This window comes from Diprion similis, chromosome 1 (genome assembly GCF_021155765.1).
Source record: "Diprion similis isolate iyDipSimi1 chromosome 1, iyDipSimi1.1, whole genome shotgun sequence".
NCBI classification, from domain to species: domain Eukaryota; kingdom Metazoa; phylum Arthropoda; class Insecta; order Hymenoptera; family Diprionidae; genus Diprion; species Diprion similis.
Genome location: NC_060105.1, coordinates 10,273,542 through 10,290,538, shown reverse-complemented (window position 1 = coordinate 10,290,538; position 16,997 = coordinate 10,273,542). Strand labels below are relative to the sequence as shown.

The 16,997-nt window shown below is 37.0% G+C and overlaps 3 protein-coding genes across 4 annotated transcripts; 1 reads left to right on the top strand and 2 right to left on the bottom strand.

Annotated features, from left to right (window-relative positions):
* Positions 1 to 781: 781 nt before the first annotated feature.
* Positions 782 to 3,963, bottom strand: LOC124408467 (inosine-5'-monophosphate dehydrogenase-like). The gene is made up of 2 exons (XM_046885410.1): positions 3,853 to 3,963; positions 782 to 2,430 (listed from the first exon to the last, which is right to left on the bottom strand). Exon 2 carries the CDS (start codon positions 2,354 to 2,356, stop codon positions 782 to 784), a length of 1,575 nt encoding a protein of 524 aa, XP_046741366.1. The 5' UTR covers positions 2,357 to 2,430; positions 3,853 to 3,963.
* A 1,656-nt stretch (positions 3,964 to 5,619) lies between these two features.
* LOC124408518 (spermatogenesis-associated protein 17-like) lies at positions 5,620 to 6,772 on the top strand. The gene is made up of 2 exons (XM_046885494.1): positions 5,620 to 5,963; positions 6,072 to 6,772. The coding sequence occupies exons 1-2, from the start codon at positions 5,713 to 5,715 to the stop codon at positions 6,520 to 6,522; spliced, it is 702 nt and encodes a 233-aa protein (XP_046741450.1). The 5' UTR covers positions 5,620 to 5,712; the 3' UTR covers positions 6,523 to 6,772.
* Positions 6,773 to 7,395: 623 nt separating this feature from the next.
* LOC124408462 (prosaposin) lies at positions 7,396 to 15,076 on the bottom strand. 2 transcript variants are annotated; one of them, XM_046885396.1, is made up of 15 exons: positions 14,840 to 15,076; positions 14,080 to 14,185; positions 12,595 to 12,958; positions 12,144 to 12,452; positions 11,860 to 12,048; positions 11,517 to 11,636; positions 11,288 to 11,389; positions 11,045 to 11,251; positions 10,794 to 10,928; positions 10,554 to 10,721; positions 9,272 to 9,497; positions 8,864 to 9,178; positions 8,526 to 8,665; positions 8,180 to 8,422; positions 7,396 to 8,011 (listed from the first exon to the last, which is right to left on the bottom strand). In XM_046885396.1, exons 1-15 carry the CDS (start codon positions 14,877 to 14,879, stop codon positions 7,955 to 7,957), a joined length of 2,721 nt encoding a protein of 906 aa, XP_046741352.1. In that variant the 5' UTR covers positions 14,880 to 15,076; the 3' UTR covers positions 7,396 to 7,954. The 2 variants fall into 2 exon arrangements, with proteins under 2 accessions (XP_046741352.1, XP_046741341.1); XM_046885385.1 differs by having other exon boundaries at positions 11,045 to 11,389.
* Between the last annotated feature and the right edge of the window lie 1,921 nt (positions 15,077 to 16,997).

Sequence of the window (16,997 nt, the reverse complement as noted above, 5' to 3'; positions counted from 1 at the left end):
AATTTATCATACATACATATTATACAAACATACATACAAATACAGTTACATTATCACTTATAAGTACATTCATTTTTATTTGTACAATTTTGTAATTCTTGGAGTGAAAAATGTAGTTTAATTAATTTGAAAATATTAATTAGGTCTTACTCTATAAATACCTCCCCTATTAAAAATGTTCATGTGATAGATCATAAAATGTTATGGAAGAATTCGCCGTGTAATTTATTACGTGATTTATCTTGTAAATTAGACAAGATATGTGAGAAATCACAGAATAAATTACAATAGCACGAATCGTTAGATATATCATACATATATCGGATATACCTTGGATTAAAAATAATATAGTAAACTATGTAGTTGAAATATCATTTTTGATTTCGTATATCTGATGATTCGTGCTTTTGTCACTTTATTTATAAAATATATTCTATCGGATACTAATATGGAAAATCGAGACACAAGAAATTCAAAGTGTAGAATAGTCAAGGTATAGAAGGCATAATACAGAATCGGCACAATGAATAACAATTTAGCAGAAATCTCATAATTCTATATTCAGATTTGAGAATTCACAGTTTATCCTGTCCAGCGATTCCATCCTTCTGGACTTTTTCGAATGTAGTTTGTTACTAAAGGAATATTTGGTTGAAACCTTTGACGTTCTTACAAGTAGCTAACTCATAATTCACGTACTTGGCAGCTGCTAGCTAGCTCAACCATTTGGTTATATATTCAACAGACAATAACCATTTTGGTTATAGCTATTATTAATAAATCAGTACAATCTCTTTTCATATGAAAATAAGCTGTGTACATTTCCTTCCAACTGTGCCGACTGCGTTCTCCTTTCAAATTTAAGCTCCTCATTGTACAACATGTGGTGCAAGGTGGATACAGATTTTGCGCCAATATCCTGGCATCCATGCCTAATGCCACATTGAAGGTACGGTAAAAATTTTAGGACTGTACCCTTGTCAACTATTGACCCGCTGACCCCCTGCGCCACCTTCATTTTGTCCATTTCATTATGAAAATATCGATCCATTGCCGAACCATTCGCATCTTTTCGGTTCATAGCATCCAGCGACCCCATTCCTCTGTATTTCTTCAAACGGACTCCATCACTAAAGAAATACTCTCCTGGAGCCTCCGATGTTCCCGCAAGCAGCGATCCCATCATCACAGTACTCGCACCCAAACTCATCGCCTTGATTATGTGTCCAATAGTCTGTATACCACCATCGGCTATCACAGGGACTCCAAAATTTTTAGCGTAATCTGAGACACTGTACACAGCTGTAGCCTGAGCTCTACCGACTGCAGTTACTTCTTGAGTTATACAAATCGATCCTGATCCCATACCGACTCTAAGACCGTCAGCCCCAGCTTGTATGAGGTTTCTTGCTTGCATTCTTGTGACAATATTACCCGCGATTACTTGCAGCTCTGGATACTTGGACTTGATGTATTTAATCATGTCGATTTGGTATTGAGAATTCCCTTGAGACGAGTCTATGACGATCACATCGACTTTCGAAGCTGCCAGCAGTCGCAGCCTATCTTTATCTTCCTCACGGGTTCCGATCGCTGCACCAACCAGGAGCTGCTTGTTTTCATCCTTGCTGGCATTTGGGTAGCTCCGGTTCTTTTTCAAGTCCGTCCTAGCCATCAGAGCAACAAGTTCACCTTTATTATTCACTATTGGCAGTTTACCCTTCTTTGATTTTTCTAGAATGGAATTAGCTTCCTGTAATGTCACCCCGGAGGTCCCAGTTATCAAATTGTTCAATCTAGTCATCACATGTACCAGCTTGAGATTCTGTTGGCTCGACGTGTCCTGGAGAAAGTCAATATCCCTAGATGTGACGATACCCACAAGTTTTCCCCCTAGTTTGCCGGTCTCTGTTATCGGGATGCCGCAAAAACCATGCTTAGTTTTCACATTATGGACATCGAGCACAGTATGGTTTGGCGATAGGACAACCGGATCTCTGATAAATCCGTGTTCATATTTTTTCACTTTCTGAACTTCGTTCGCCTGAAACTCTGCGGTGCAGTTGTTATGGATTATACCTATTCCACCAGACAGAGCCATAGCTATCGCCATATCGGATTCAGTAACCGTGTCCATCGGAGAAGAGACCAGAGGTACTTTTAAGATAATCTTTTTAGTGAGAGGCGAAGAAAGGTCAACCTCATTAGCAGTGAAATCTATGTACCCTGGGAGAATAATAAAGTCATTATATGTCAATCCGTTTCCACCAGACAGGAGTTGAGCGGCTGAAAGGCCATCTTTTGGAATAAGGTCCTTCTCATCCTGACTCGCATCACTGATCACGTAATCTGCCATGTTGCTGGACTCGTTTTAAGCTTGAGGGTATTGCAGTTGCTCTGTGATGATATTGTTCGATGTTATATTTCCACCTGAACATACAATTTTAAATTAAATGAATCATATTGAATGAATTCTGATAGTTATATAGATAATAAATTATGAAATTGAGCTGCTGTGGAACAAGTGACATGAAGAATAATATTAATTGTGTATCTGAAGTATCTGAAACTCAAGTTTTCATCTATTTTGAGCTTGATTATAAAATATCATACACGTGAGTCGAATATTTAGTCTCAATTTGACCATTTCGTGCTTTTAGATAGCTAAGAAAGTTTCATTTACTCTGCAAGTACTATTAATAAGTTTTCGGTCAAACTTAATCAAACCCAATTACAGCTGGTACATTCATGAAGCAATCGTTTTAGCGACGGTACAAAAAAGTGCATCGGAGTACGTAAAAGTATACTTTTACATCCTAGTACTTAAATCTCTTTCTTGTACGCGGCTTTGAAAACAAATTTTTTAATTACACCTTTGTTGTATAAAGCATATGTGTACACCATGGAGTCAAAGTAAAAATATCTACTTTGCATCCTTGGTATACAATCAACTATTATTTTTTTCCCTTCAAAAAATAGTTCGAACAGTTAAAATTTGGCAAGATTCGCGGCAGCGAATCGCCAAGTTTAATAGGGATGGCAAAGTCGACTTCGACTTTAATCGGAAATCGATTTTTCGTTGAAAATAGTCGATAATTCAGAACCAATCCGTTTCGCTTCAAGTCGATTAAGATCGACTTTTAAGGGGGTGCTCTGGTCGATTTCGAAGTTGACGTATCTCAAACGCGATAAAGGGCTTAACAGTTAATTGTATACATAATTGCGAACAAAAATACTTCAATGCATATTCATTTTACGAAATCGCCATAGTAAATATTTGTAGAATTCGGATCGCATACTTGCAGAAGGTCGTGAAATCTGCATCAAAAACATCTGATATGTAAAATAATTAAACTTTTGCCACTAAATACCAAAACTGAACTCTATCTTTTAAAACTGTGTACACACTCCTTAATATTTAGATGAGTTGATATCAAAAAAATATCAATATTGCATCAGCAGTTTTTCCGAAATTAATTCCTGAAAAATAGCTTATTTAAACATCCGACACCGTAGAGCAACCCATTAATTAATGAATCGGATAACACAATTCAATTATTTACAGTTAAATGAACAAGGGTAGAATATTGTTAAAAAAAATTTTAAACTTCATTTTTTGTGGCATAATAATAACAATTCAATTATTGCTGGAATGAAATACGGATTTGTTTGTACATTGAAAAACTATACTAACTTTTTAATACTCCTTCAATAATTAAGGTCTAAATTAAGAGATTTAAAAAAAAGTTTAATTGGCAAGTGTAATTTTATTACAAATTTGTTAACTGACCTTCATTATGGTAATAATTTTATACTGTACTTCAAGTTTGAACAGTTGGATGCTACACCTACCTGACTGCGTGGCTACTTTGCAAGTTTCTATGTGAAGTTCAGGGTCGCTACGATGCGCACGTCACGGCGTCTCAGATGAAATGACCGAAATCAACGTGCTCGCCGGTCCTATGTACAGTATGAACCTGAAAAGCAGAGTCCATAGTTTAAGGAGAATAGGTGTTCCAACCATAGATCTAGTCACGATGTGGCCTCTCGCAGATGGCGCAGATGGTAGTAGTGACGTCATCAGACACCGTCAACACTGTACGCCAGCGGGGAAAACTTATTTCCAGAAAAACTTCGGACTTATTTCAGGTCACTCTTTATGAGCCGAAATTGCAATAGTAAATTCGTAGAAAGCATGATTTTTTCTAAATTTCATGAAATTGGTCATTTGGATGGTAAATTCAAAACTGCAAGAAAGAAATATTCCTATTTAGATATTAGTTTTCAATATTATAAACTTTCGAACTCTGGCATTAATTTTTTACACGCTAATGAGATTAGTTCTGTGTTGAAAAATCAGTCTAAAATCGGGATTCCAGTTACTCAAAAACGCTTTCGGAGGGATTAAAAAAGCGATTTTGAAAACTACTCGCAGCCATTCGAAAAACACTTTTGTCATCCTGTTCCACGAATAAATATCGTTTATATAGTCGTAGAGCAGCTGCGATTATTAAAGCCTCTATATATTTGAGGTTTGGCTAGTGCAGTAATCTAGATCCAGGTTTTCAGAACCTTGCATAAAATATCCGAAGCTAATCATTTATACTATGAAAGTTTCCGGATAAAAAAGGCTTTTGTCAACGCTAAAAACAATCGCCTCTCTTCACGAGCCACCAAAATATTCGCACAAGTACAAATCGCTCAGAAAACACGCGTATTAGTACTTATTATTAGTACCACACACTATACTATACAATGTATGTAATTCCAGAGAGGTATGCCCTCCCTATTCTTCCTCACTACGGAATTTAAGGAGTATAAGGACCTTTGTTCCATCCAGGTACTGCAGGCTTCTAAAGGGACGCTACTTCCAAGTAGCCCAAAATCACTTCTGCAGGGCGTAATGATTACATTGGTTTCCATTTTGTTAATTCATTTTGGTTTACGTGGGTGTAAGACCGTATCGTGTCAAGACAAATGATACCGAGAATTTAGTACGCCACACCCTATAAGAAAGACAGAATAGAAACGACGCGAGCTAATTTAGAAATAAAGTTTACGATATCAGTTTGCAAGGTTTTTGAAGGTTACAGAAACTCTGACTGAATCTACGGAACACTGGTTTATCATTTCTCTAAGCACTCATCTCCCACGAAAATGGTTTCGATCCGATGTTTTTTGACAAGCAAAATAGAGCTTTATCAGGAAATCAAAAAGCGAGACGACGATTCAGAATTACAGCGTGTGCATGAATTCATTGCGGCTCGTAAGATTCAAGTCAGCCCATAACTCGATCAGTAAAATGTCGTTATACCCTGGTAAAAATTTCTGCGACTACGATTATTTATAAGAATTTTGAGATTTCGTGTTTTTTCGTACAAAATTGTAAATATGTATAGTTTTCGTAAGGAATTGTTATTTTTCTTTCAAAATTGTATCTTGTAGATTTTTTTGTTGAAAAATACAAATTTTCATGAAGATCTAAAAGTTTTTATGAGGAATGATTATGCAGATTTACAATGTTGTATGGAATCAATTTTTTTTCATACAGTTATATGAAATGTTGCAATATTTTTTTAAATTCGTATAAAATCGTAAAAATCCTTTTCACCGGGGTAATATTCAATTACGTCGCCATAAAAAAAAACGTTCATTCCCTCGTATTTTTTTAAGGCCTGGTGTCGAGGATTTATTACTCGGAATCACTTAAGAATGTTGGATCAATCAGCGACGACGATACAGCGGCACTGGCGAGGTTTTATGGCACGTGAATCCGCGAGATCCCATCTCATAGATCAAGTGACGAAAATGTGGTGGCAGCATTATCACCGATGTGCTACGAAGATTCAAGCACTTTGGCGTGGCTACGAAGCTCGCAAAAATGGCGTTAGTTTTCCAAAGTACCGCCAATGGTTGCAGTCGGTCTATGAGAAGAACACTGAGACATCGACGAGGATGAAAGAGTACGACAAGTCTTCTGCCCAACGAAACAGCAAATCCCTGATATTGAATGGACTTAATTTTCCAAAAGTATTATATCCAGGATACAGCTAAGAACTGTTTCTCCTCAGGTTTCGCGATTCGGAATTGGCGTACATGAGGAACCTCATGGAGCGTGAATCCATGCTTTGGATTCTGTTCATCCTCTTCAAGCTACACCATCTTCTGAGCACCGAGTCTCAACCGGGTGTCCTAGCGCGCATTGACAAAACGAGGCTCACAAAGATTGAGAAGATGATGCGAAGCCTGGAGTATACCCTGTACGTGGAAAAGCGGCGCCTAGAAAAGTGCAGTGCCCAACCACCGGATGCACCGCCGCTGCTGTTTGAAGGGACGTATTTTGCACGTTGCGAAAAAGAGATTCGAGATTTAGAGCGAAGTTTGGAACTCGGCAAGGGCTCCATTCGCAGAGGCGAGTGTGTTCAATTTTATTTGAAGAGCTCTATTTTACAAGTACCAAAAACCTTTGATACTCGTAGGCATATCTTACGAGGAGCAAGAAAAGTGTTTGAAAAATATTGATCGGCTTCGGATGCAATCGGAGTCTGGAAAATTCGGTACTAAAGTGCCCTTCAGAACAGTCACTCGATGCAAGGCGCCATGCACTTGGGATACTTCCATTCGAGTAGCAACAGGTGTTTACGAACCGCCAAAATCTGGGTTTACGGAACTCAGATTACCAAGGGACAAGTCTAAAGAGCTCTATGGCGATTTCAAAGTTGTTTTCAAACCGAAACAATTGTTCGAAACCATCGATAAGATGAAATGCCCGTTTGCTCGACTGGAAATGAAATGTCCTATTCACGATTTCACTACTGCGTAACGAACTGTAATATCGCAATTAAGTTGCCCCCCCCCCCCCCCCCCCATTTCGCGTTTCAGACCGTATAGAAACAAACGATAAGACCTCTGCAACTTGTTCAACCGAAAATTTCCCAAAATCACATCAGAATTGGCATTGATCGAAAATTATGCCTAAACACTCCGGAGAGTTGTGGCGACATTCACATAAAATATTAAAGAGTTGCCATTGTTCAAAAGTTCAAATCATTTATAAGAACTTGTATTTCAGTCAAGTTTTGTAAAGTTTTTTTAAGTTTTATTGCAAGCTGAGAATGTAGAAATTAATAATAAATGAATTTTACTATATTCAATTACGGAAATGCTTAATTTTATATAATTGTGTACTTTTTATTAGAATAGTATTTGAAAAATTATATTTGTACACTGGCAAATTTGTATAGTGAATCTGTCAAATCTTGCGAAATTTAGGTACCTTCCCATAATATCTTCATCATTTCTTCTTTCGAACATACTTTTCTGAGCCAATATTACAAGATTCGGTTTAAAATTGGTCGTTATGATCACACGAACAACCTAATGATAAGTTAATTATTATAACTCGAAATAATTTATTTGTTGGCTGACTAATTTTTAATGTGGGACGGAACCTATACGTTCTAATGTAATTAGCGGGTTATTAACAACTTTTTTTTTATTTTCCTTATTATCACAGTTAAATTTAATCAGAAAATTCATTCACGTTCTTGCGCTGTTGAAAAATTGAGTTTTTGAATAGATAAAGACTAATTAAAATGCATAAAAAAGTCAAACATCAAACAGCTATATTCTATTCATAAATTTACTGCAATATTACAATACGATAAAAGACACTGGCTAGACTATAGGCGGATTGTTTCAATTAAGGAACATTTTAGCATCAATATTTTGAAAAACAAGAGGTTGTCAGTTTCAGTGTCAATCTCAATAGTTCAAATTTCACAAACTATAGCTATGCCAAGTATCTTTCTCAAGAGTGCTTTGCTAATTATTATCAATTATTTCTTCATATTTTTTCAAGTGTTATTCAATCAATGTTATTTATAGTAGAGTATCGAATACCTTGATGCTCTTTAGTAACCTTAATTAGATTTATTAAATTTTATACCAAATTTTAAACTGATGGCGCTGAATTTGCCTTCCAGACTTTCTCCCTGCAATGATCCACAACCTATAAGAGAATGAAATTGATTTATTTCCGGATTTTTGTGATCACTATGTCGTATGTATCTACGTATTCAGTGTGAAAATAAGATCAGTTTAATAGCGTAATTTTCATCTTAAGAATTGAATAGCGAGATATAAAGAAGCAATTTTAGAGTAACCCTTATTTTCTTACATTGCATTCGGCGGCGTTTACGTCGGACAAACACCAATATGCTGTTCCCCATGTACAGCGTTTTTGACCGAGATTAGGATTAGGAAGATTAGTGAAACGCCTCAATCTTGAGCTGGCTGCTGACATTGCTAGGTAATCTCGGTCTGAACAGAGTGCAAGTTTAGTGCAGATTGTTTTAGTGTCAACGAATGACAGTAAAAGGTTGATTATGCTTCGGCCGTATACTTCGATCATTGATTCACACTATATGGAAGAGAAAGAGAAAAAATAAGGCAATGAATAAATACTCGTATCAATAACGGTGCACAGAACGAAAATTTTCAATTGCTGGTGGCATTTAACGCACCTTGCTTTGTTTTCCAGATGGTATATACTTGCAAACTTTAGACACAATAATTTCAATGTCATGGTCCACTTCTGGGTCCTTTAATTCTTTTTCGATCGCCGATATTACAGATTGGCACAAAGCACACTCGGCTACAGATTCTGAAATAATAATAGCGTTACGTTAAGTTATAACTGATTCTTAATTTTAACCAACCCACTGAAGTTTAAAATTGAATACGACTTCATTTTCAGCGAATGTGCACAGTGCTGACTTCACTTTTATTTCATGAAATTCGCTTTACTACACAGCTTCTTTAATGAAATGTTTTATAAATTTTAACATTTCTAATACCATACCTTGCATTTGCTCAATCTGTTGTCCACAGAGGGAGATTGCCTGACAAATATCCTTGGGATTGACCTCAGCCACAAGCATATCAATGACTAAATCAGCATACTTGTTTACAAAATCGTTACATTCTCGTTTAACAGTTTTCGGTAAGATGTTGCAAACTCCATGCACAATTTTCTCAACCTCGTCTCTGCTGTGCTTCGATTTCATAGATTGTTCTAGCTGCTTCATTATGAACTCGCAAACCACACACTCTGCATCAGCGCTGACTTCTTGTTTTACTACCGGGTAGAGCGGAAAGTCCGGGATCTCATTTGTCACTGCAGTAGTCAAATATAATTTTTTAATGAACTTGTAAACAAGCTGTAAGGTTTTGATTGACAAAATATTGGAAATGAAATTAATCAACTCACTGATTTCTCCATCTTTGTCGGTAGGGATAGAATTCTCAATAAATGGAACAGGGCTCTGTGTAGCCTCACACAATTTTATGTATACACAGACTTCTTGCGGGGTGAGATCTGCTATTAAAAGGTCAACTAGTTCCTTGCTGTACACCTTTACCAATTCTAAGCACTCGCCTTTGAGATTCTTTGGGAGGTGGATGCACAGTTTGTCCAATGCAGCCTCTATGCTTGCCTATTAATAATTTATATAATTACACAGATTGATAAAAAAAACTTTTTTTTCCTGTGTTTCTGTTTCAGTGCATAAATTCTGATGCTAGGCATCGAATTACACCAGAATAGCATTCTTAGCTTCTAAAGTTTGCTTTTGTCTGTTTTACTGAGTTACTGAGTCTGTTATGTATTACTGAGTTAGAAAATGGCGTCTAGACAGTATGAACAAGATGTTGATTCATTCTGTTATATTTGCGATGAATTGATTAACGTAAGAGGCAAAAAATTTTCTTTCGCAACAAATTTAAAGTGAAGCTTATGAAGCCTACTTTGACATGCGAATACGGAATAAAGATAAACAATGGATACCTTACTTTGCCTATGTAAATTTATAATTATATCTAAAATTGAAATCTAAAAAAGTTTCGAACATATTTATATTTTTGAATACTCAATAGCTGTTAATATTATACGGAAAAATCATCAGAATTAACCCCAATGAATCTCAATTCTCATATGATAATATGATGGGAGATTACATTTGGGGTTTAATACGAGAAAGTCCAAACAAACATAATAAAATCACTAAAAATATTCATTTTGGAACTTGATTTTTTATTATTTTATATTTGTATGCTATTACTAATCATTATTCTTGAATTAAAAGAATTCCGACGTTTAGCAAAAGTTTTTCTGATCATAATTTAAAATAAAATTATGAAAAATTCAGTTATTTTTCTTAAAACTGGAAAAATTGCTCTGGTTTTTACAAAAGCAAACTTTAATAAAAAAAAAACGTTTTTTTTTTCTTTTTATTAGTAACGTAGAAGAAACCAAAATTTGACATTCCTAAGTCAGACCCAAAAATCGCGTCGACCAGTGTCCTTCAAATCACCAAATGAAAACATGCAAGTTCTTTTTTTTTAGCATCCAATCACTTGCGTCAAACTTTCAAATCTTACAATAGTGATTGCTTAATCTCAATTGATGATCAGGATAAAACGGGTCCAGAAATTTTTCGAGCACACAATTAGTAGGTATGCAATGTGAAAATAAATATTCAATTGTTGCTTACCTCTGTCCTGTTATTCTGTACAACTTTGTACAACTGTGTGATAGCAAGGAGACACAACGGACAACTGGGTTTGTCTTCGACCTCACTTACGATAACCATATCTTTAGGAATTGAGTCCCAGGCATTGATCAGTTCCTCAGTTGGACACAGATGAAGAGTTGGACAGAGCTGTGGGATAGTTGACCGACATCAATTTACTACTCCGACAGCAATGTATTAAAAAACAGTTTTGTTACTAACCATGGAAGGATCAATTTCGTGGGCAAGGATCGCTACTATGGCATCTCCATAGACATCAATGAATTGGTTACAATTGCCCTGTACAGTCTTTGGTAATTTTCTACAGACTTTTCCAATTTCTTCTTTCACTTCCTCCTATTGAAATTAGGTTAAAATTTCCACGTCAGTTACTTGAATATAAGCAGTACAGAGCATTGTTTTCACCATAATAAATAGGTAGGCAACATATTTTAAACATTAACTTAACGTACCTCGGTCGTAGGATTAGTGATGACTTGTTGCAGGTAATGCAAGACATACTCGCATAATGCACAGGTTTGCGCATTACCACCTCCTGCAACAGGGAACGCCAGAGAAGAAACCTGCATCCTTTCTAACGGTAACTGCATTTCCTCAGCTTCCGACTTGGGTTCCTGCTTTCTCAATCCAGAACCATTTTCTCCCAAATTATGCTTTCTCAGCCCAGATCCATTTTCTCCTAAATTATGCTTTCTGATCCCACCTCCGTTTTCGCCAAGATTGTGCTTCTTTTCGTTCATTATTCTCACACCAATAGCTGCAGGTTTTTCAGGGAGAAGAGGCCATATCGGTCCATTCTGATAGATGAAGTAATATTTGTAGTGGTCTTTTTTTAAACATTAATCGATTGGAATTACGCCATAGCTTTGAGAATTTGTTTACGTTTTATTGTGTGTAAAATGTATTAGTTGAATAAATACTTACATAGACAGATTTATCTGGACTTGGGCACACACCAATTATCTGACATATTGAAGTTCCGTCCAGTTCATTAGTCAAATATGAATATATTTGTGGATAATATTCGTCAACGATTGCTGTGCACTATAAAATCATACAGTACTAAATGAGTCAGAATTAGGATGAGTAATATTACAGAAATCATTGAGGAAATCCTTTCAACAACGATCTACTTTGATATATTGTTTCTATAGCAAATTTCTTCACCGACTGTTGGTGGAATGGGTTGTAAAAATAGAAAAAAGTCGACTAGAAGTTTAAAAAGCACATGTTAAACATTAAAATAAGACGGAAACTAAAGGTATACCTCAAATGAAAAAGACTTTGTCTGTTTACAAAGCCCTTCAAGAACCTTTTGGAATTCTAATTCTGTGGTATTGGCAACTAAGAGATCCCGCAAGTGTGCTACGAGTTGTTCGCAAAGTTTGCATGGAAGTTCGTCACTAACATCAACCATACCAACACTGGATAAGGGCCGGACTTCAACCTCGATTATCTGTAAAAACCAAACGACTCTTTGTTTGTTCTGTTGATAGTTAACACTATTCAAAGAAGAGATTAAGATCTATTTAGTATTAGAGAATATTTTACCTCGCCATCTATTTCTTCATGATTATGGAATCTCGAACTACATTGGCCAGAAAGGTGGCAAATGTTTTCTGCTTTGAATTCGGTCGACAGTCGCTCATATATGGTTTCGAAGTGTGTAAGAACAATGGAAGAACAAGCATCAGAGAAGGAGCTAAATTGACCACATGCAGTTAACATATTTTCCAGAATCTGGTCACGCGACATGTCCTCTAACTTGTGCTCCAGGTGCGTTGCTATATGGTAACATTTCGAACACTCATCAGGTTCTAGCTCATCGTTGAATAAGGACTTTGGTACAATTTCATCATCCTGTAAGCGATTGGTTGAACATATTTAGACAGTTGTAGAACAGAGTGGGTAGAAACGGATACAATTCTGTATATTTTCTGCGTTGCGTATTCAGGTGGTTCAAAGTAGCTATCATGAAAGTGTAGATAATGCAGATTCATACCTCGGTCATTTTTTCTTCATATTCACGAAGCAGATTGTCAATGCGTGCTGAATTGCAGAGTCCGGAGACTGAGCAAACCACAGAAGGGTCCATTTGAGACGCCAAAGTCTCGACCAGCTCTGGTATGAATTGATCTACTAGTTGGTCGCACTCCTTGACTATAATCTTAATTCTCATGAGAGCACAACTACCCTCGAACACGGCTTTCAGGTCTTCCTGAGTTTGATTGCTTTCTAGTTGATCCCTAGCTTGCTTTACCATATCCTTACAAACATCGCAGACACTATCTTTGTCGTCTTCCACCTCCATGTTTTCCCATTTTGACTTGATACAGTGCTTTGTTGCTTTGCATCCTGCTGCAGTACTGTTTAAAAGATTTCACATTTATGTAGTTCAGTGGCTCAAGTTCTAAAGCGCACAAACGAATGCAAAATGATTTCAACCATCGTCGGAATCATATGATCGGTTATTATACTACAATGTAAATCAGAACCTCAATATTTTTGTAACTTAAACTACATAGAATAATCGAAATGATTTTTTAATCTGCCAATAATAATTAACTGGGCCAGAAATAATGTGGCAAACATCAACTCCTTCTACGACCTTTGGAGTGATTCATACTGTAAACAAATTCATTAAAATTTCCAGTGTACTATATAAACACAGGGTTTGCTGTGTGCAGTGTTTAAAGTAAGTGCCTGATAGCTATTTATAATACATGCGCAGGTCGACAATACAACTGTTTTTTTGCAACTTACAAATGAACTCAAGTATAAATGAAATAAATATATATATTATATGTTGAAAACTTGGAATGAGAACAAGAATGCAGTAGAACGAAGCATTGAAATATAATTAGCCAAGACCATATAGCTGTTATTTACGAGTTTTATATATCAGATTTTGCAGATCCCTTCTTAGCTCTTCTGATTTTTTATCCAAACCAAGGCTATTATTCATCATTACGAATTGAGACATCAAAACTCTTTTATCAGTGCACCACAAACATACATACTGTGTGCTGATAAGGAACACAAAGACTTGTACTACATGAGGAGGGCAATGGTTCAGCTATGACTAACTTCAGAAAGCAACTGATGCTGAGACTGTCAAGTTAGCACCCAATAATGTGAAAGCAGCTTATAATTGCAAGTCTGTTGACGATAACTCAGGCTTGATACGTAAGCTGAACTTCAGTGTATTGTTATGTTTTGGAAAACATCCTGAGCGGTGGCAAAATGCTGATCATATGAACAGTGGAATAAAGGAGGGGAGAGAAGCAACACGGAATGTTGAACTGATAGTATGCATGAATGTGGTTAGAAAATACCATTATCTACAGACCTTCGGTCTCACGCATCGCTATGCTGGCATATAAAAGCGATGGGAAAAACATTATGAAACTTTGAGGTAAGAGGAGACTTAAGTAAAGAGAAAACGACTTAAATATAAAAGTTTCTCAAACAAATCAGTTTTACTCACGTCAAGTTCTGACACCAGTATGACGGACCCCAAGTACATGCTTTAGCACCTAGAAGATGTGTCGTATCATCACCTCCAGTTCTGATCACCACTCTAGCTGTAGCAACTGAAATTCAGAGAAAATGTGTCGATGTTTAACCTGAAGTTGGTGGTGTTAATTTCTTTCAAAATCCATGAATTTAACAGTGTAGTAAAATTATGCAAATACATAATTGAGGTGTTACTTGGAAATGGCATTAATCACTGTCAAATTGCATTATACTTGTAGATTTGAATCATCCGACATTAATGATCAATAAATTGGACGTATCCCCACTATGTGTGACTAATCTCTGAAATATGAGTGATTCGCTTGGCTACATCTCGATTACTCAAACCTTTTGCTACATTTTGGATTCTGATTCATAAAGATAGAAGAGATTTTAGCAGCGTACGTGATAGCAGTGGGCAACGAGTTGTAAGATATTGCGAATACGAGTATCAACTGGGCTAATCAGGCGACTAGTTGTGTAAATAAGAGAGGGTGAAAGGTGAAGTTCATTTTTTGCTCATTTGTATGATTCTTGTTTGCTAAAATTCCGATTAACGCAGGTTCGGAATACTTGTAGGTCATCAGATAGCAACTAGAAGTTACCAAATCATCAGCAAACCCGACATTTGAGGAAGTTGGGTCATTAACACTGGTAATTACGTCGCAAGTCAACAAAGAGAAAAGTCCACGGACTGTCATTTAATCGTTGGTTAGAAGGTGAAAACTTACCAGCTAGAAAAGCGCAAAGCGCCAATAATATGGTCTTCATATTGTAAACAATGCCAATGCCGTTTATTATGTGCACGAAATTTCAATAAAGAAAAAGAAAAACACTCCTATCCACCGTCCGCACCTAGTGTCAAGCTCGAACTCGCTCAACACTGAATATCGCTCAAGATGACTTGGCCGTCCTACTCAGTTTCCTTCTCCTATGAGTATCGATACAACAGATTGCTCGACTCGTGACCACCAGCTGCGTCATTTTGTGAGTCTCGCACGCTGAGTCATCAAGCGGATTCGGATCGCATTTGGTTCTTCAGTGCCATCTGGCGGTTTGTTTTCAAATCAGAGTTGTTAGAAAGCCGCCATAGAATTTATCAGTCTATGAAAGCCACTGTGAAGAGAGCACTAACGTTGCGAGTGTATCGCGGAGTGTATAAAGTGTATAGAAGGAGAGACATCTTCAATGCCTAGCGTTGAAACTGTTGAAACCCACGTGGTTAGGTCAGTGGAACTCAATTACATATTTATTGGAAGAATTTAAGAGTCGAGACTTGTGAATTGGAAGTGTAAAAACCTGGAGAAAATAAAGAAGCGATAGGGAGAAGCTGATGGGGTATGCAAACTCCGTGCAATCGATTCCTCTCGCAAAATGACGGTGATATGGTGCATCAAAGAATTGATGTAAGTGATTGATTTTTCCAAAAAAATTTATACCGGTTGTTTGCGACCTTCCTTTGTTTGCGATTTTTAGAGATCGGAAACTTCTCGTCTTAGAATCGTTTTGCCGGACTCTTTTTCCACTAATTTAACCCTCCGGAATGAGACTAATTATACATATACGTATTTTATTCGGCTGGAATTCTCTAGAAGATTTTAATTCACGCCTGACGCCGTGTGGAACGGCAATTTTTTTAACACGTGACCGCGTTGTGCGCAGCTCTTACGGAGTTTCAACCGCTCGAGAATTACTTCCGAAAGTAGCGCGGCGCGTCTGTCGCTTCCGAGCAGCCGTAGAGAAGCTACCCAAGTTGTAAGTCGAGATTTCGGATTGCCATGTATGTACAGGCTTTGACTATTCGTGACATGACCAAGCACCGATACCGTGTGGTTTAAAAAAGGCTGTGTAACGTGATTCGATCAGTTTATAATACCTACGAAATTCACTGTGAATAATGTACGAACGGCATGCAGCGTACGACCCATGAAAGAGCCGAGTTACTGAAACAAAAACAGCCGAGGACATCGAAGGTGAGTTATCGTGTGTAAAATTTTCATTCTTTTACGCAACTTCAGATTATAGTGATTTCGATTCTCGACTGTCTCGACTGTTTGCTGTCTGCGTCGAGTGTCGTTTGTTATTGTTTGTACGGCTGGTTTTCGGAAAGTGCGTAGTTGCATTGTTCGCAAGTTGACCTCAGTCCGTTTAGGCAGCCGGATACAACACAAAAGTGTAAATGGAATTGGAATCGAGTGTAATTACTACGCTGCATTTAGTCACAAGGGTTTCGTGACGAGAAAACGAATTGATAATCATCCGTTGTCGTTTTTTTTCTAATATTCTGAGAAAACGAACCTTGCGGAAGGTGACCTTCGTGCGAGTTGCGTCTCGGATTTCGGTTCGTGGATCGCGTCTCGCACGTGGCCACACGTTTTTGAAGTGAAAATTTCATTGCGTAGTTGATTTTGGCGTTGTGTCTTGTGTAAGAAAAAACTGTGAGCGATTGCATCTGTTTCCGAATTTCTTCCTGGAGATTAATCGATGGAGGGATCCTCCATTTTGTAATCCTTTATTACCGTTTAACAAAAGTAAGTGCATCGCAGCGTCGTTACTAATTGTTCCGAAATTTCGAGTCAAACTTTAAATCGTCAACCGTTATTGAATTCTGATACATACCTCTTATATCTTAGATAATTATATACGGTAATTTGGTTGAACGCTGTTCAAATCGTTGTTAAAGATACATTAAGTACTAACGAAATATTGCGTTATCTTACTTGATTACAGAAAGAGACTGCAGCAACGTTGATTGAAATTAGTGATCACCTAGATTGAAAGGCCTTGTCGATAAATCTTGGAAGACATCACTCGGCAGCGGAACTGACGACTTTATTACATATGAATAATAGGTATATACCAATCCCAATAATTTTTCACTGATTTATA

Coding starts and splice junctions, on each gene's coding strand:
- LOC124408467 (XM_046885410.1), bottom strand. CDS start 2,356: ATGGCAGATTACGTGATCAGTGATGCGAGTCAGGATGAGAAGGACCTT.
- LOC124408518 (XM_046885494.1), top strand. CDS start 5,713: ATGTTGGATCAATCAGCGACGACGATACAGCGGCACTGGCGAGGTTTT. Junction 5,964..6,071: donor ACATCGACGAGGATGAAAGA/GTACGACAAGTC, acceptor GTTTCTCCTCAG/GTTTCGCGATTCGGAATTGG.
- LOC124408462 (XM_046885385.1), bottom strand. CDS start 14,879: ATGAAGACCATATTATTGGCGCTTTGCGCTTTTCTAGCTG. Junction 14,186..14,839: donor GCTTTGCGCTTTTCTAGCTG/GTAAGTTTTCAC, acceptor TCTGAATTTCAG/TTGCTACAGCTAGAGTGGTG. Junction 12,959..14,079: donor TACTGGTGTCAGAACTTGAC/GTGAGTAAAACT, acceptor TCTTTTAAACAG/TACTGCAGCAGGATGCAAAG.